At 45.5% G+C, this 20,357-nt stretch overlaps 1 protein-coding gene across 2 annotated transcripts in view; it reads right to left on the bottom strand.

Moving 5' to 3' along the window:
* Positions 1-20,357, bottom strand: part of plxna4 (plexin A4) — a 341,055-nt gene that overhangs the window by 170,356 nt on the left and 150,342 nt on the right. For both annotated transcript variants that reach the window (XR_014599104.1, XM_084038253.1), the window contains exons 10-21: positions 13,741-13,941; positions 12,867-12,963; positions 11,281-11,471; positions 7,340-7,491; positions 5,953-6,076; positions 4,680-4,816; positions 3,963-4,130; positions 3,757-3,850; positions 1,888-2,127; positions 1,628-1,774; positions 667-901; positions 103-245 (exon numbers count right to left, since the gene is read on the bottom strand). Coding sequence is in view for 1 of the 2 variants with exons in the window: in XM_084038253.1 (XP_083894379.1) it covers positions 103-245; positions 667-901; positions 1,628-1,774; positions 1,888-2,127; positions 3,757-3,850; positions 3,963-4,130; positions 4,680-4,816; positions 5,953-6,076; positions 7,340-7,491; positions 11,281-11,471; positions 12,867-12,963; positions 13,741-13,941 (1,929 nt within the window). In the remaining variant the exon portion in view is untranslated. The remainder of the gene's footprint in view (positions 1-102; positions 246-666; positions 902-1,627; positions 1,775-1,887; positions 2,128-3,756; positions 3,851-3,962; positions 4,131-4,679; positions 4,817-5,952; positions 6,077-7,339; positions 7,492-11,280; positions 11,472-12,866; positions 12,964-13,740; positions 13,942-20,357) is intronic.

Below are 20,357 nucleotides of genomic sequence, written 5' to 3'. Positions count from 1 at the left end.
CACCGTTCAGATTAATGGGAAATTGGAATGAACTTCTTCTCCCCTCGCTGTCCACCGCCGATCAACACGATGCAGTAAAGTTTGAATACGAGCGAAGCATACCTCCAGATCTCGGAGCACAGGATGCTCCTCGATGCCTGGGAAGAGGACCCTCATGGTGTAGGTCCTGTAGTCCAAGAAGGGGATTCCTGCTCCATCCAGATCGCTGGTCAGCTCGTGTATATCAGTCTGGAGCTCCGCAAAAGCTGATGGATGAACCACAAACACAAACGAGTTGTTTTCAAACAGCAAAACAATCAAATATGATATTAGATAGTTTACAGTCTACTGATCAGCTGTATGAATATAAAATGATGACTGGAGTGGCTGCCTGCAATACTTTATAACATGAACACTGTTTAGCACATTTTGAACTCACTCACTCATCAACAAGTTCACTCTGCAAATGCCAATTCTGTCAAACCTGATAAGCGTCACACGGCATTAAGCCAACAACATGGTGCCGTACCTAGAGAAGATCCTCCGCCAGATAAAGACTGTGAGATTTGACATTTTGTTCTGACTGAGTGCGGCTGTTTAAACAGGAGTGAATAAATCATTTAAAAAAGTTTCCCACGAAGTTAGAAACTCTCCTCCGTATAACCTCCCACACGTCAGCCCTCTTACCCTCTTTGCACTCCAGAGCCACGCGGGACTCAAGGTTGTCCATCTGCATCTGCAGCCTCTTCAAGGTCAGGTCGCTCTCGCGAGACTTGCGCTTGTAGGCGATGAGGACCACCACGATGAAGAGGATGAGGAGGGCGCCGGCCGCGGCGATGCCGATGATGGCCGTGCTGCTGAGCGGGCTGTCCGACGTGATGTGGACCACGCCGGGGGAGAACTCGATACCGCCCACGCGGGCCTTGTGATGGCGAAAGATAAAAAAAGGGTCAGATTATAATCAATGCTTGTATGTACGATACATAAATACACAATTATCTTCCTTGAAAGGTTTTCAAAGAGAAGTGCCTTGAATCAGCTTGGTAAAAGGCCACTAATTTGACCTTTAGAACAGGAGAAAACAATACACTGTTATTCAAGAAATATTTATGAACCATAAAATAAGTCCCTGAATCCCTTTAAAGCATTTTCTCTCGTCAAAATCAAGATCACAGCCCAGACAGACAGACATATTGATCCGAAACTTAAATGCGTACACCCCTTTTGTTTATTTGTGCATCCACTAACTACGTTAAAGTAATGTGTCCGTCTCTTTCTGTGACGCTCGGCTTTAGGTGGTAACATCAGGAAGCGCTCTGTTCAAAGTGGTCCCTCTTAAAACCACAAATGGAATCTTTATTGAGTTTGCCGGGGCTCTAATCCCTCTTATTGAAGGCTTATTTGTTTGTCTTTTGTCTGCTTGTGGGCAGTAACAGGAACCACACAGCTGATTGGATTAGAGCCGTAGTCTGTCTCGGAGCGGACAAGGAGATGGATAGAAAGCAACGCGAGGAAAGTCCCTCTGTCCGTGAAGCTGTCTATCGATTTGTAGGTCTGTCTGCCTTCTCCTCGCATAGCCCGTCTATCTGTCACGTGTATCTGTGTGTGTCTCTCTGTTGTCTTTGTGAGCACGTACGGCATCACTCACCAGGACCTTGTGTCGACCGGTCAGGTTGGGTGACTCGCAGAGCAGCTGGGTCTCTGACACGGTTAACATGCAGGGCTTCTCGCCAATAAGAACCGTGTAGTTCAGCTTTCCATTCCCGCTATTGGTTGGCGGAAGGAAGTTCCGCCCCTGCAGGAAATAATAGATATTTAGGGGCAATATTTAGCAATAATCATACAACAAAATGACATAAATACACATTATGGACCACTGAAAGTCGACAATAATAATAATCCTTGTACCTTCAGTATAATGGGTGATCCAGGTTTCAGCTCCAGCACTCCAGACACACTGAGAGACTCAAACTCCGGATTGGGGAAGTAAATGAAGTTGGTGGTGTTGATTGCCATCAGGGCCTGCACATCGTCCAGTTTGAAGCCAAACTCGTCCGGTCTCTCAGGTACCTCTTGCTGCCTTGCCAGACTGATGGGCAGCTCGGGGGCCTGGCACAGCATTGCTGTAGGGCTGAGCACCTGGCACAACTGGCAAACCACACACAATGTATATTTACAAATCAACATATCTTCTGCAAAAGAGAGAGGAATTGTGTAAATTGACACTTTCATTTGCCTCACTCGTGCCTCAAACTGGCACTTCAACATCCACCAACTCTACTATTATGCCACGACATCCAATCAGCAGTTTGTGTAAATCTTTCAGGTTTACATTTCACCGAGGCCTCTGGAGGCTCAATTCAAATGGGAAGCTCCTCGACTTCAAATAGTACCAAAAAAAAAAAAAAAAAGAAGAATCTGTTGGAGTATTTTCCTCAAAGAAAGCCACCAAATGAGTAGCGGTTAGAGAGTGCGCAGTCTCTCCACGATCCGGCTTTGATGTGTGAAGATCCAGGAGTGATAACTAGGTCTTACCCTTCCCTTCATTACCCTCCAAATAGACACCCCCACCCTCTCATCACTTCTTCACTCCCTGTCCAGTTATTCTCCTCTGTGATCTTTTCTTCTCTCTTTGACACACTTACTCTGTCACTCATCTTTCTCCATACCACTTTACCGCTCAATTATAGCGTCTCTTAAATCTTTCCCTCGATGTGCCGTCTCACTCGTTTTGGCGGTTCTTTGTCTTTTGGCCTGGTCTTTCGTTTTGACATGATTTAAATTCTTCCTCTTTCTTTTTTTTTTTTTTAAATTCACATCTCCAAGCCAGTTTTAGACACGAGAACAGATTGTCCGATCTGTCATTGTCGTGCCCTTCAATATCCCCCCTCTTATATCTCCTTTTCCTCTCCGTCTGTCAGGGCGTTGACAAATCAACCGCCAGCACAGGTCTCACTCACAGGCCTTCCACTCTCATTCACGGACACTTCCACAGTAACCTCTGTCATGCAGACACTCAAACCACTGCCTGTCACTCTAATTGGCTCCTCCAACATCAAACTTGACTAATCCTGGAAGGTCTTCGGGACGTCTCTGACATTTATCCTGCACTTCTACAAAAAACTCTGCACACAAATGTGTGTTTCTTTACATTCAATGCAAACCTGCGCTGATTTGTCAGCACATTGCATTCCTGCTGGTTCAAAGTTTAAGCTTCCTGCACTGGAGCTTGAGACACACTGTTCACTTCTGACATATTTGAGCACAGATGTTAAACGCGCTGCGAGCTCACGCTCAAATGGACCATGAAGATAGCATTACGGCTTTTGTTACTCCCCATTCTTTCAATCAGATCCCAGAGACTCTTGTGTGGCTTTATCTCTCCTCCCACGGGTAAAAAGGGTGAATGGAGGGTAGGAGAATTTGATAAGGGCCAATCTCTTTGGTTTTTCGGCTCGGTGTCAAAACGTCTCCGTTGTTACGAAGGTGTGGAGAGGAATCACATCGTTCTGTATAAAATTCCACTGCAACCTGTTGTTATTCAAGTTTTTTTCCTTGACCCATTTACCTAAAAGTGGCACCGAGGCATTTAGTCATGCTCCGGAAAAAAGAAAATTACTCTGACACTTATTATGGCCCTCTTCCTTTGGGATGTCTAACTGACGAGGGAAGTTAGGGACTTAGAAGCACTGGTGGTGGGAAAGGTATTTGACTGACAGACAGAAATCCCCTTTAGGTATATTACTTGGATTCTTTTTTAGTGTTCCGATCACTTACATTGAGTGTTTCATGGCTGTTATATTTGGCTCTGATGAGTGGGGTCTGAATGATGTCCAGGTTCGTTCCTGTCACTGTCACTGGGGTATGTCCACTGAGAGGGGGGAGAGAGAGGGAGTGTTTTGACAGTGATTTTGACAATTTGCTGCTGCATATATCTGTGTTTATAACAAGTCAACTGATAGAAATCTGGTTTTTTCCCACACCTGTAGATGCTCCACTCGGGCTCTATCTTGGAGATGGTGGGATCTTCCACGTACTCAAAGCGCAGGTCCTTCTGGAGGTGAGCCTTGTCTATGCTCACCGACACCGACACGTTTCCACAGCCGTTTAGGGAGGCGTGGGTGCGGCAGGTGAGCCACTGGCCCCCCCTCCTAAAGTGACGACAAGATGATGAAAAACTGGTTAGAATAATGATTTATACACTGATGATAGAATTCACTCAGGAGCCATCGCTCTACTTGTTTATCACGGTTGCTGCAGACTATTAAATCATTCAAGAACCAATATCAATTTAATATTCAACATGCTTGCTGGACATGGGTAGGTAGTTTATTGACTGAACATGGAATCGTGCATTCATCAGCGTTAAGTGGTGGATTACAAAAAAAAGTATTTCCCCAATCCCCTTTGCCATTAAAAAAACAAACATCAGATCTACCGAGCAAATGATCCACTGTTGTTAAGCAACAGATGGAAGCTTCATGCTTAAAAATAACTACACCCCATTCCTTGATCACCACCATTTTCTCCTCCCAGGACGTTTAATTACTGTGTCAGTTTATATTGGGGAGGAAAACGATCGAGCAAAGATGAGAAGTGTCAGAGGGTTTTTTACTCCCTGCAGTTTGCCTAACGTGGGCTTTGACGGGGCTTTTAATTGACTGTTTAAGTGTGATTGGCGGGATCAGCTCCCCACTAACCTCAGATACGTGCATGGCTGGTCCTTAAACATGATCGACACGGTGCTCCCAGCGTCCAGGTGGCTGCCGGTGATGTTGACGATGGTTCCCCCGGAGACGGGCCCTCTGCTGGGCTTCAGGTTGTTAATCCTCGGGATCTGGATGGTTGTAAGGTCACAAGGTCAACCAGAGGGCGAGATCACGGGGAATAAACGATGCGTGACGGTGTGTGTGGTAAAATTAGAGGAATCCTCAGAGAGCAGGTAATAAATAAGACTTTGTAATGTTTGTTGCATGTGAAAAGTTGTGTTTGCATTGTTAATTTGTTTTAATGTATGTAAATAAAAACATGCTATGAATAAATCTAAATGTTTAACTCCTCGTTAGAAATGAACACCCTTTCTAGCTCACTAATAGGCAAAGCATTTCGAAAATGAAAGGACTGAGATGCAGGTGAAATTTCTGATTTGTTTTAGTAAATATGCATTTGATTATTGAAATATACCTGCATTCACTAATCCCACTAACACACTATACTGTGGTGGAGAGCTTTGACAGCGACATGCAGTCCACTCGACGCTGTGCATGAAGTAAATCCTCCTTCAGTTCATTTGGCCTTCTTAAAACCTCATCTCTGCCTGCTGCGCGGTGTGACACCTCGACCTAACATCATATAATCCTGCACAGAGACCCCATTGAGAAATAAAAACTCGGCCAGCGGCCATTAATGGATGGCAGTAAAATTGATAAAACTCCATAAAACGAGTACATAATGGCAACAACTGCAAATTTATGTCAGCGCGTGCGAGTGATGCCGATTAATTGCGTGCAGAGTGGCTTTAGAAGGAACGCAGGAAGTGTGTGATTTTGTAATGTGTGTTTTTACAACCATCGGGGTTTTTTCTCTCTCTCTCATCCTGCGCTCGTTAGTGACTGACTGCCAGTTTTGTCTCGTCGCTGATTCACGCATGAGAGAAATGCTGCGAGGGAGGCTCTCCGCACCGTGTCCAACCGCAGCCAAAACATGTACGTACAGCGCTAACACAGCGGGTGGGAACGCAGATCCACAACCGGCGAGGTGCTAACATGCAGAAGGTGACATATGCAGCATGTGTTCCTTCTTGATCACAGAAAGAACATCATGTATGTAATTAATCTATTAGCCAGAGTGGTTTTGACCAAATTAATGAGCCCTACGTCAAAGATTTTATATGTGTTATGTATTAAAATTAATTAAAGTTCATTTATTTTCTCTTTTTTACATTACTACAAAATATTGAAAGTGTGAACTCACCACAAAATAGTAGTACTTGGAGGACTTTGCCATGAATTCGGGTCTGCATTCTCCAACACCGACACAGACCTGCACGTTCCCAGTGTACTGACTCTTCTCTGCTTTACCCATTTCACACACAATCCTGCAACACACATGGGAGACATTGTGGAATATGTAAGAAAACAACAACAAATGGACACACTATACACAAAAATGACTATACTATATTTATACATAGAAAACTGTTGCAATTTGCCTTGCCAGCAAATGCTGAGCAGATTATGTAAAACGAATGGACCTAAACCTGTTAAAAGCCCAATAAAATAATGTATCATTTGGCAGCGACTTCACCTTTAGCACACTGCCAACTTGTGAGTGTGTGTGTGTGTGTGTGTGAGTGTGTGTGTGTGGTTGGGAGGAAAAAGGTCTCAATCCTTTTACATATGACCTCAAATACAGCCACCTTTTCTGCAGGGTCAGCATTGGCTTCCAAAGTGCTGGCACACAACTGACTTTCTAAGCAAAAGCGACCCTGGCTCCGGCGATAAGCCAACTTTAAACTAGTTTAAAATCATTTCACAGAAGGCACCTGTAAGGAACCGAAGCCCTGGATTAAACTCGAGTGTCAACTCAATGTAACCTCCTGAGCTTTCTGAAATGATTATGGAAGAGAGTGTGTGTGTATGTGTGTGTGTGTGTGTGTGTGTGTGTGTGTGTGTGTGTGTGTGTGTGCTGCGATGAAATATGGAGGCTTGAGTTGTTCTTTGCAGCGGTACACGTATAAATGCATTGTACTGCATGCGCTGTGACTTGAAGTTGCATCAAACTCTCATTTCTCCTGGTCTGGGGATTCGGCCTATATTCTAATACTCTCTCTCTCTTACACACACACACACACACACACACACACACACACACACACACAAACACCCCGAGGTGAGGACTCTGACTGATCATTTGGTCAGGCTGACTTGTTATGGCGCTGTCATGTGGGCAACGCAGGTAACATAGTGTGCCGTGTGTGTGCCTTGTTCCCTGTAGGGCATGACATGCTCGGCTGTGGTCAACATGCGTTTCAATGGGATTACGGCGAGGGGAAGGGGAGCAGAGACGCGACGCTGAATTCAGGATTTTAGTTTTGCTGCCGGTCCAAAATGTAATTTGGACTTCTCCATGTGGATCCAGTGCAGATTAAATCAAGAGATATTATGTATGTTTTACCTCACAAATTAATTACTGTACAACGAAGCTCATTACAACCTGTGATTATAAGTAAATGCGCTCTTTGCTGCTTCAACTGGCTGCCTCAAATGGGACGTGTAATTGAAGCGAATTCAGACTAGGTGTTTATTACAGCGTACTGCCATCGTCCTGTATTCAGTCATCAGCAGCGGATGTGACTTACTGCTCAGCGGGGATGTAGCCGTCACGTATGGGGGTGCAGTCCACCTCGGCCACCTTCACGTTATCCTGGATCTCCCTGAACTCCAGTCCCAGGTTCTCCCCACGAATAGTCACAAGGGTGCCGCCCTCCCTGGGACCCCGGAGAGGTGTGATCTGTTGGAAGTCAAATTCGAGACTGTTGATTTCGGAGGTGTGACTTTGGGTGTGACTTGAAGATAATGAGACCCAACTTACTACTATTAAAGCTCAAGAGAGTGAAATTGTAGGTGTGAAAAATTGTAGATGAGCAAATGTGATGAAAGTAAAGACTCTTTGTCTCATATTTTTAGGGGTATTTTTATCCTATAATAAATAAAAAACGTATACGCCAGCAGAATTTACCAGAACATTCTGAAAATAAATTTACATAATTGCTTTTTTACATTACACACTTCCTAGACGCAAATAATGCCAAAAGTTAAAAAGCTACTTTAATGTATTATGATATATTTACTAGCTCTACTGTCTCTCAACAAGTTGTCCATACTAGAGCCAACCATTTAAATGACAACTTATCAGAAATAAGTGTGTCAAACAATTATTAGACGCATGGCAGAGCACAGTATATTCATGTTATTAAACAGTGTTATCATGAAGGAGCTTCTTCATACAGGGGCTAAGTAGGAATGATGAATGTTAATGGTAACATGAATGGTAACTATAGCATCTGATAATGAAAAAAAATAGTGTAGTCAAAATGCTTCCCCCAAGTGGTGTGAGAAAAAGAATATAAGTGGTCCAACAGACACAAGACTGCTCAAGCTGAAGAATGACAGCAATATATTCAAAATTCATATTTTAGAATTCTGTTTTCATTTCACACATTATGTAACTCCCAGGAAAAATCATAGTAGCTGAAGGCTGAGGTGACGGGAGAGACAAAAGAGACAATATATGACAAAATAAACAGCAGCGGCGACAGCTACGGGGTCGAAACTCAGGGTCAAGGGATTGTCATTTCTCAATCCCGCATTCATGTAAGATTAACTCAACACGTGGCATCGGGTGACATCTTTGCAGTAATCACAGTGTCCCGTGATTTATCAATACCATCTCTCATTGTTGATGAGGCGGTCCGGACATCCATCAACACTTTACTCACACAATTACTTTCTGGCCAGCGAGCGCGGATCAGATGGATGGACGCTACAGTCGGACACGGAATAGTCCCGTTTCTATCCGTCTCTGTCAACCGGAAATCCTCCATGCTGCTTAAATGCTGCCGTATCGCCATCCACCCTGAGAAAAAAATCGGTGATCCCGGGGATTTTCTCCAGGGCTGAGATTGTTTCTCTGCTAGGTTTGTAGTTGGCGGCGCGACCCCCCCGCTGTGTTCACAGGTAGAGCGTGTTTGTGCCGCCTTATCTCATGGCTCGGAGCGATTTGTTTGTTGTGGGACGATAATCCTTATGTTGCTGCCACAATAACATCGAAACAACTGGTTAATTTGATTATTTCTCAAAGACGTGAATCTAGCCGGGGTTGAAAGGAACTAGCCAATCGGATGACAGACGCGAGCCGGGGTCACGCACGACAACAAGTCCTGTGGCTGCCGTGTGGGAGATATGGTTCCGGTATGGTTCAGTGTCTCTGATTAATAAGGCTCCCCGCTGATATCTTAATGGAGAAAAAAAAAAAGGGAGCCTCCTGGGGACAGGGCAGCAATACATGCAATTAAAAGATTGCCCACAATGCTTCGTGACTCTCCATTTATGAGTAAATACGGAGGATGAGGAGAGGGGACAAAGAGTTAAAGAGGAATCGTGGAGGAGAAGGAAGGAGAGGGAGAGAGACGCAATGAGGCATTGATTAGATTTGTGACTTTGACAAGATAATTGACGGCTGGGTAGAGGCAAACACTTAATCACTCCTCTCTCTCTCTTCCGTCTTTCTATGCCACTCTCTCTCCCTCTCTCATATTGTTGATGGGAGATGTCATTATAATGAAGCGTATTAGAATGCATTAGAGCCCCGGTCGTCTTGGAAAAGTCCTCACTCCTCACCCACTGACAGTTTTTATGGGGGACGTGAGAAGGCTGCAATATGTCCCTGCTGCAGCCTCGGGGGGGGGGGGGGGGTGTGAGGAGAAATACAGGGCCCATCTCCAGAAATAAATCCACTGCTCAGGGTGGAGACAAACAGTGGAGTGGAAGGATGATGGAGAGCAGCCTGCTAATCCAGACTCTTTAATAAGAGCAACGAGGGACAACATAGCACCTTCTTCTTCATCTTCCTCAAGATATAAATAATAATAGTTTGGGTATCAAGGAGCAGAAGAGGAAGTCATCTAAGATTCTAGACTTTTCCTCTCCGTGTCCGACTTTCTTTTATGGAGAAACACACCGGAAATCCTGCAGAAACCCATCAGGTTAACATGATCTGCGGCGATTCCAGATTACGAGAAACAACGGGGTTTACCTCGCCGCTTTCAGCAAATCTCCACCCAGGTCGGCCACTTATCTGTATGCCGGTCTTTGTAGGATGGTGTGGAGGGAAAGGAGCGGACAGCTGAGGAGGGATTAACCTTCCATTCCTGTATCCTCTCCATCCAAACCCATCACTCCCCAGGACACCAATAGGGATTCCCCCTCTCCGTCTCTTTTATCCGCGCTTTGCTTCACCCCTTTGTCTCTAGCCGGTCACCATCTGCTCTCAACTCTTGTCCTCTGGAAAATGATGCAGAGAGGATCTTTATATCCATCATGGGGATATGGGGAGGGGGGCGCAGGGGTCTTCTTCCAGCATGATTCACATGACTCTATTCTGGCCCAGTCTACTCATCCGTCACCACTTCTCTTTCATGTTAACCCAATCCATCCTCCTCTCCCTTCATCTCGGCAGCTTTCTATCCATCTTTTCCGATGGATCCTCTTATCCTTCTTCACGCTGAGCCCTATCCTTTTCTGCTGTTCCCCCTTTTATACGTCTCACACAGGTCAAGCCCATTCGCCTCACACGGTGCCTGTGCTTTTCTGGAGAATGCGGGGTTAAGTGGGGATGTTGGGGGGGCATCTGTGCAAAGTTGATAGTTGATTGATAAGTAACGGGAACAAGGATGATTTGTCTCTTTCTTACATGGACCAGCCTAGCGTTGTATGTTCACACTGAAAATACGATTCCTGTCAAAAACGAGGACAGTCCCATTTACCATTTAAAGAAAAGACATCTAAAAAGGCCTTTTCCCATGATTGCTGTGATTGTGATTCTAGTATGTAATTATCGATCACACCCCCGGTGAGGGATGTGTAACTGCGACGTAAAAAAGGTGTAAAATATCCCGTTCCTTGTGGTAACTCACAGCCTCTGCCTTTCATGCTGGAATCTTAGAAATGGATCAGGACATCAAACTGTTTTCTGTGGTCATTTGAAGAGTACAAAAGAAAGTGGAAAGTTGTTTGTTGTCATGGAGACAACACGCAACAGTGGGAAGAAGCGGACGCCGGCCACCAGTCCGCTGTTCGGCTCATTTTCTCTAACCAGCGCAGCATTAAAGGATGGTGGAATGGGCAAGCTAGCTACCTAGCAGCTGTACCACCATGCTGAATGCTACGCTGCTCACTGAGAACAAAGCTGTCACTCACTCTGGGGGAAGCACTGTGCTTTCCTACGCAGCCAGTGGAAGGAAGAAGCATTGAGTTACACATTTACTGTGGCTCTTTGATGCTGCGTGACGTTACCACCCCACAGCTCCTTTTAATCCTTACTGCTAAACCACCCGCTAAATCAATCCAGTCAATACTGATGACTGATTGATTGATTTGAAGGAAAACGTCCGTTCTACTCCGATTCTATTGATATGCTTGACATGATTAACTGCCACACTTCCTTGCAGGTGATGAATATAAGAAAGCTCCCATCAGTGTACTGTAATTGTGTGTGTGTGTGTGTGTGTGTGTGTCCCACCTGTGTGATCCGCGGGTGGGTGCACTTGCTGTTGATGCCGTTGTGCTCCAGCCACTGGTTCTCAGGGTGGGGGCAGTGTTGTTTGAGGGTGCAGCGGTTGTCTCCCTTGCACCACACACATCCAAACAGCGGGTCTGCCTTCAGACACAAACCGCAGCTTCCACGCTGGGCGTCGCACTTGTACAGATGGACTGTGTGAGAGAGGGAGAGAGAGAAGGAGGCGAAGAGAACGAGGAGGGAAAGAAGGAAGGAGGTGAGGACAGAGGGAGGAAGAGGGAGGAACTCGTGTGAACAACCTTTGTACAAATGATTTCAGCAAATGCATGCAAATTTATTTCGAGCAAAAAAGCCTCCAAAAACAAACACTTCAAAACACGCAATAAGCTCAAATTTGGGTTGTTTACCCAAATCTCTCAATGTCTGTCGGCTTCTGTTTGAAAATTTCGATAAAAAAAAAGATTTTGAGAGTGACATTGGTTGATATCTCTGTCTCATTATTTCTCCATCTATCATCATCTCTACACACTCACTCTCTCTTTGAGTTTCCCCGACACTGCTGCCTCTTGCCTCCGCTCATTCACTACACATTTTACATATCGTCTCCATGGCAACCGGCCAGCCATTTGCTTTTTAATTGCCATTAGATGCATGTGTGATCTGTCCGTCAAATGACGGCCCTTGGAGCAGCTTTCTCTCCGCAGGCGAACAGAAGTACTAGGATGGGAGATGAGAACTCCCTACATCAAACTTCTCCACTCTCTCTAACTTCTGTTGCTGGTTCATATTCACACTTATGCTCAAGGATGTGTTTTCGTACACACACAACCATAAAACACACACAAATACTGTACAAACTTTGCCTCAAAGCACAGTGTCATGTTGGCATATCATCCATATTTTAACAATATGTTTCTTATGAATGACTCCACTGCCTCAGGTTAAAATGTTTGTTTTCCTGTCAGAGAACTACGACCCCCAGCATGCTGCTGTTTTCCTGCTGCAGCATGGACCACTCACAGTGGTGGATCTAAATCAAGCTCAGCAGCTGAATGCTGGAAGCGTACACATATATTTCATATACTGTACACCGTGAGTGTGAGATGTGGAGGGTTGGAAAAAAATGACAGCAATATATATATAATATGCTACGTAGTTCCTCTCTGTGAATCCAGCCTGAAATAATGATTTAGCTTCCTTAATTTAGCATATTTTATTTTTGACAGACTAATAATAGTAGAAATGGCCGAATGGAGAGAGACGGTGAGGGTTAAGAGACCTTCAGAAGGAAAGCGTGAGAGAGGATGTGTTAAAGTTAACCACTCAACATGGCAACATCAGGGGATGGATGCTGCACCTCAGCACACCGCCCGCCTGTTGCCATGGAGACCGGCTCCAAGGGCAACAATGGGGAAGCAGCAGCTTAACTGTGTGTTTGTGTCTATGTGTGTGTGTTTAAGTGAGAGTTTATAAGAGACTATGCCGACCGCATGTGTGTGCGCGAGAACGACGAAAAAGAGCTGATATGAATTCACAAGTGTGTGTGTGTGTGTGTGTGGGTGTGTGTGTGTGTGTGTGCGCATGCTCACCTTTGTTGTGGGCGGGGTTGTCGATGCTGAAATCTTCGTTCCAGATGACGGTCAGCTCCACCGGCAGACTGCTCATCTCCATCCCCTCGTAGAAATACTATCGCCATGGCAACCGGAGAGGGAGAGAGAAAAGAGACAGGAAAGAGAAGCTGTTGAGCTACTTTAAACTGTCTATTATCTCCAAGTCCAAAAGGCTCTGGTTTAACAATACTCCCTTGAAAGCCAAAATGCATCGTCAACAGGTGGCTGTGGACACACTGAACACACAGTACACACACCGGAGAGCTTTCAAAAGACGAGATTATTTTTCATTTCGGATTCTGTAGCACTCGCGGCGCGGAAGGCTGCTGCTAGAAATCGTAATTTTCCGCTAAATTACAGTTTCTCTCCTTCACTGCTCAATCAAAGAACAATATTTGGATCGTGCTGTGATTAAACACGCAAATCCTGCAGACGTTTCCACACACAAACACACCCAGTGATGAAGACAGACAGGAAGATGAGATGTTATTGTATCAACAGACGATTAGCATCAAGACCAGCATAAAGCCTTTTTCCCCGATGCTAGCCTTTCATTGCTGTCAATGCATTATTCAGGCAGTGAATGGAGCATGATCGCAGCAGGATGGCTGTACAGGAGAGACAAAGTCAGGCTCTCGTCTCTCCAGCGAGGGAGAAGAGGTAAAAACACTCAGTGTGTGTGCAACTGTCTATGTGTGACACAGATTGAAAAGGTTTTATTGCCACTTTTATAGGAGAACTTTATAGAAATGGGGCGTTTTTTATAGAGATTGTGTTGTGTTGTGTTGTGTGGGTGGTGGCCAATGAGGAAATCCCGGAGAAGCTGCCAAGCGAAACACACACTCGTCCTCACCGATGTGTTTTGACACTGCACCGAGGAGCTGTTGAAGCGCAGGGCAGGAACTCGGTGCTTGTTTCCCTGGATGGTCAGCAGACACTCATAGCCCCTCTGCCCAGACTGAGGCTGGGGGAGGTTCTTTGCCCGGAGGGTGATGGGCTTCACCACGTTGACGGGCACCAGGATGCTATCTGCAGGCAGCAGCTGGGGACAGCCCTACAAGAGAGACAGAAAGACAAGGTTACTCTGGGTCTTCTCGTCAGCTTTAATGCACAGATTAATTAGAGGAGAATGTAATTTTGCACCCAAGTGTTATTAGATGTACACCTGAGGCACAAACACTGAAGTACACACCTCTCTTATGGGTTTGAATGGAAGAAAGGATACATGTTAGGAAGACTAGAAAAAGGTCTGTAGGCTAAAACATCATGACACAAGTTGAAATCTGTTCGACTGGCCTCCAATTTTAAAATTCACTAGTTTTACCTCCGTTTTCTTATAGATAATACAGCAAAGAACTGTCATTTAAATCAGTTGTTTGAGGTGAATGTTTGATGTCCATATATCGTTCACATTAAATTGCTATGAAAATGAAAAACATTATCAATCTGTTTGGAGACAGTGACGTTGCTCATTGCATCAGGACATGACGTACAGGGTGCAATAAAGTCCCAAAGCCATCAACACTTATCCAGCAGACAACCTAGACCATTATGGATTTAATTAAATGAAATGGCCACTTCAGCATGTGCTGCTTTCCACTTGTTTTCATGCTTTTGTTTGTGACGGTTCCTGTCGGGTTGAGATCAGACGCCTCTCTTGGTTGGACTCTTAGGACCTGCTCACATTCATGGAGAGTGAAGGGCCAGCTGAGCTCAACAGGTACTCCACCGTCATTGATGCAACATCGAAGCATGACAGAAATGAGCTCCAAGTTTTGTATTTGTATTTTCCACCTATGCATGGGCAAGAATGGATGGCAGAGAGGGAGAGAGGCGAGTCACCTAGCATTCGGAGGTCTAAAATGAACAGCCAATCAATTCAGGTGAGAGTGGCTGGCTAAACATAGAGCACCTATGACATGACAAGACGAAGAGGAGAGGAAAGAGGAGGAGGACGGGTGAGGGATGGACAGAGAAGAGGGAAGGAAAGACAAACGGAGGAGGACGGAGGGAACAAGTGGAGAAAAAAAGCAGAAAAGGAAGAGAACAGGAAGGTAAGGCAAAGGAGGGTGACGATGAGTGCATAGAGAACAGCGCTTCCGTAAACGGTTTCATGTTTTTGCTGAAGACCGACGGATGGAGAGAAAGAGGGAGCGAAATAGGCAAAATGAGAAGGAGGAACAACAAAAGTACAGAGTGACAGAAAGAGGCAAAAGAAAAATATGCCGTTAAGCATATGCGACAGGAGGAGCTTTAGCATGTCAAAGAGGCAGAGGGAGAGAGGGTGAAAGGAAGGAGAGGAGATAAGGTGAGCCCCCGCATGGATGGAGTTAGGGGAGGGGGGGGGCATAGCGCACGTTAAACTGGGTGATAACACTTGTTTGAAGTTCATTAAAAGCCACTTGATTGGGTTAGGCTGAGTGACTGACTGGATGGCTGAGAGAAGGGAACGCTGTGACACTATTCACAAAGTCATTATAGATAAATGACAAACAGGGTGAGTGAGTTCAGGGCGCTGGAAGAGAGGAAGGAAGAGCCGGCGCATGTGTGTTTGCTCTTCCAAATCTCATTCTCCTCAGAACGGGGAGAGTGGTATTTGGAGTATGAAAATGAGTGGGAGAGCAAAGAGAGATGCAATCCCCCCCCCTTTTTTTTAATCACATCTCTTCCAGTTAATACACTTGAACAAAAGGGGACAATAAATGTGATCTGGTTCAGGGAAATGAAGGCATGGCGAGCACTGGAGTATGACTCAACCTGGTGACTTAAGCTGAATGTTGAAGACACAGATCTGCACCGATAGTGGCACGCGCACACACACGCACACACACACACACACACACACACACGCACGCACACACACACACACACACACACACACACACACACACACGCACACACACGCGCACACACACACACACACACACACACACACACACACACACACACACACACACACACACACACACACACACACACACACCCTCTGACGGCATCACATCTAAGTGTTTGAGGCCCTAAACCCTAACACTACACTTTCTTATACATGCAAGATTCAAGGTTTATATACACACACACACACACACACACACACACACACACACACACACACACACACACACACACACACACACACACACACACACACACACACACACACACACACACACACACACACACACACACACACAAATAATAAACTACAGCCTTGGAATCCCATTACAGGATAAGATGAACAGCCAGCATCTCCCGCATCATCTGCCTTTATGACAACGTGTCATGGAGATGGAAATCTTCAAAAAGCAACAGCTGCTGACGACACACACACACACACACACACACACACACACACACACACACACACACACACACACACACACACACACACACTCATATATACTTTATATACACTAGTTCAGCATTTCATTAACACCTTCCATTGACATCAGGGTCGTTCTACAGCAGGGTAGAGCAGGTAAATAAAGAACACACTCTATAATACACATAAACAAACAGGTTTATTCAAACCTGCAAACTACAGTTATTTGCCCAGAATAAAATCAGTCAATAAAACTCTTAATTCTCACCCTTTTCACGCTTTGTGACAGAAAAAAAAACAGAAATAAGAAAAGCAAAAAAAAACAAAAAAAAATGAATGCCTTATTTGCTTCAATAACAATAACAAATTCATAAATGTGGCAGGGAATTCAAATAAGCAAGTGTGTATGCTGCTGGTGCGGCGTGTTTTTTCTCCGACTTAGCTTTTGATTTTTCTGTTTGTATGTGTACATACACACTCAGACACACCGATATAACACACGGCCGCCGTTGCCAGCGTCCCTGAGGCCAAGTGGGCTTTCAGTGGTTTGAACAAACGCACGTGTGTATCCAAGTTGGCTACGGACGCCGGCGGCGCTGGCAGCCACGCTCGCCGTCGCCCGTTAAGATTCATGTCAACACCCGAGTTGATCTAATGTCAGTACCTTTTATTTCCGCTCCCCACCCTCTCGACCCCCCCCCCCCAGCGACTCAAATGCAAATCACACCAATACACAGATACACACATCCCGATTCACATACACACACTTTTGGAATCACAATGTCCGTCGATTACCGATACAAGGAGGAAGATAATCTTAAAACCTGGACATATTTAACAAAAACGATGTGCATTAGCAGTTCCCTGAGGAGGCAAGGAACTGTTTATGCCATGTTGGTGAAACAGCCTATAATAACACTGAAGAAGGGGATAATTGGTCTGTTGGTAGGAAGTGAGAGAGAATATAAAGAACATTAGATGGGGAGCAGACGAGTTTCTACGTGTGTTCATGGGGTTTTCTGAAGACGTGAAGTCAGATGTCAGTGAAAGCCCTACATTCATGTAATCAAGGACTTGCACTAAAGCACCACAGTGAGAGAAGTCAATAGCATGACTCATCATAACAACATGATAAGTGCTGACTTCTGAAAAACAAGTTGGCGCCTTTTTTTAATCTCTATAATTATCCCTGATTCTTCTTCTCTCCATTACTGACTCATTGTTTTCCCTGACCTCCTCTGTTCCTCTTTCATGCTCCTTCATTTCCCTCTCTCCACTCAGCCTGTGCTGCTCGTCCTATCTCGCCCACTGACCCTTTCTTATTCCTCTTATCAGCTCCCTCTCGTCGATTCTCTTCCCCGACTCCTTTTTTCTTCTCGGGGACCTACTTTAGATTTGATAATTAGAGGCTGGTGGGAGGTGTGAAGGGTGGCGATGGCGGAGAGAGCGACGGAGAGGAGGCAGCGGAGTGGGAACCGTGAATGTGAAAGCCCCTGGCATAGTTGGAAGCAAGGGAGGAGGGAGGGAGGGCGAGAGGGAAACAGAGAGGCCCATAATTATAGCTGTAAGGTGTGAAGATGAAGAGAATCTTCCGTTTTCATACACTACACGTACACACACACACACACGTCTTGTGGTTACCAAGAGCTCCTCTTAACTGGCCTCTGTTTTATCACCTCCTATAGAGCCTCAGGCAAAGACGCTCTGTTCATTCTCCCTCCTGCCCTGCTGATCCTCACCTTGCTCTATCCTGCCGTTCAGTCCCCACCTTAACTTTATTTCCTCTACCTCTCCCGTGCCTGCATCTCCGTCCTCGCACTTAAATGAACGTCGCAGTGGATCGCAACTCCCTGCTACCTTAACTAATGGCTGAGCTGTGAAAAATCAGGAGTTCTACGGCTTTACGAAGCTCTTCGATCTTTCACGTTCAGTGTCTTTTTCCATCCTTTCCCTCCCACTTTGTTTCATTGGCTTTCATGCCCGGTTTCGACGTATCCCCTTTTGTCTTCGCTTCGCCAAATCTCTTACGACTCCTCAGCAGTCGGCGCTTGCGTATGACATCGATTTGTCCATGAATTGAACACAAGCACCATTTCTGTCTAATATTGGCAACTAACAGCTATTACTGCTGGCATTAGCCTGTTTAATAAAATTATCTGGATCCTCTGATCAATACGTTCCTGGTAAATAAACTCCCCGGCATTGATCAACACAGAAGAAGTGTGTAACAAATGCAACGATGTGCTGTAGTGATGTACTGTATATTCAGTAAGATTCATATTTTGGTTTGTTTTGAATCTCCTTACCAGCTGAGAAGAGCACAGGATATGAACATGCACAGAGGAAGAGGAAGGAGGAGAAGGAGAAGGAGAAGAAGAAGAAGAAGAAGAAGAAGAAGAAGAAGAAGAAGAAGAAGAAGAAGAAGAGAAATAATGTTGTGGTTTTCATCAGACAAAGAGAACAGCAACTGTCCTCATCTTCAGTTGCTGTTTAGCTGAAGCTATGTGTGCAAATTAGATGAGATGCAGTAAGAAAAAGCAAAAAATAAATAAATAAAAATAATTGTCTAAACAAGCACACCATGTCCATATAATAAATTCTACAGTAGTGGTCAGGAATACCGTTTGGCTATTCATTCAGGGTAATAGAGTGAAGCTTCATGCATGTTCTTTGTCAGCTCATCAGAACGGCTAAGTCCTTGAGATGTGTAGAGGGCGAGCCGGGACGTGGCCTTGGTTAATGTGCCAACAGGCCAACGTCTGATCCGTGTGCCCATATCATTGCTGGCATGATTAAAAAGGCGCCCACTGTACGGTCGGGGCCGAGCTTTAACTCCGTCCTGCCACGCATACTAACAACGAGCTCAACCAGTAGCAGCTCGCCCCGGCCTCCATCATTAGCATAGCGTTAAGGGATTAGCCAGATCGCTGCCTGAAATCCCTCGATTGTAATAGTACACAAAAAAGTCTTCCTGCAGTAGAAAGAGGGCATTTCATTCCACAGAGCAAGGTGACTTGTTGCCCATCAGGACATGTGGGGACGATTCTATTGATAGATGTGCGTGTGCCTGCATGTTCTCAAGTGTGTGTGTGTGTGTGTGTGTGTGTGCGTCTAAATCATTAATTCAAAACAGCAAACCGCAAGTCTGGCAGCAAACGCATGACCTTGGATTTGAAGGGTTAATTAAAAACAAATTAAAAGTCATTAAGCCTGCAAAACACCTGCTTTTTCTGAAACAACACGTCAAACAAAAAAACAGGGGGGGGGGGACGTCATTAATGTGCTAATACCAAATCCCCTTCGCTTTATTTATGGTTTCCTTTTACTCGGCGACACAATGGGAGAGGATTCGCACATTATTATCCTCAGTCAATATTGACCACCAGCCCCCCCCCCCGAGTTAATTGGAAACGTAAACCTGCAAAGACTCAGGCTCGGGCCTGACTAAGCAGAAGGGTTCAAAAGGATAATGGAAATTGGGGGGAAAAGAAAATAATATCGTCTACGCAGGTTGAATGGCTCGGGGGAAACACGGGTGGAATAACACAATTGAGAGCAGGCTGCTCATCAAAGGAGGCAATCTGGCTAAGCTTGTCCCTGCCCGTCGCGCAGCGTCTGCCAACCCAGACATGAGCACGAGTGATCTTCGTCATAGCTCACCTCGGGCTAAGATTAACAGGCCACTAACTCTCGGAAAAAAGCCTCCCCCCCGCTAACTGCTGTGATTTGGCAGGCAAAAAACTGGATTCACATGCACATCAAAATACACTGAAGCACGCTGTTCCACGGACAAACTGCAACCACAGGCTCACACCAGAGGTGACACACAGACACGGGCATGGACCCAAACCTCCGTTTACGCCGTGCGCTGAAGGCCGCCGCTGTGGCAGTGACTCTAAATCAGAGTGAGACCTCTCTCACGGACGGGGGGAGTGGGCTGGTTGTACCCCGATCCAGTGAGTGGCTTGTCCTCTGCAGCACAGCGGCGTAATTACGGTGGGCTCGGCTTTCGACGGGGAATAGAACTGGCTGCCAATACTATTGATAATTCACACGGACTAAGCTGTCGCGGGGAATAGGGATGGGCAAGAGGAAATGGCTCCATTTATTAGTTTTCACTGTCCTTTGATGTGCAGTCAAGAGCGAGACAT

Source organism: Eutrigla gurnardus (assembly GCF_963514095.1).
Source record: "Eutrigla gurnardus genome assembly, chromosome: 21".
Taxonomy (NCBI): Eukaryota; Metazoa; Chordata; class Actinopteri; order Perciformes; family Triglidae; genus Eutrigla; species Eutrigla gurnardus.
The sequence above is the reverse complement of the archived record's forward strand: the minus strand, read 5'-3'. Positions and strand labels throughout refer to the sequence as shown.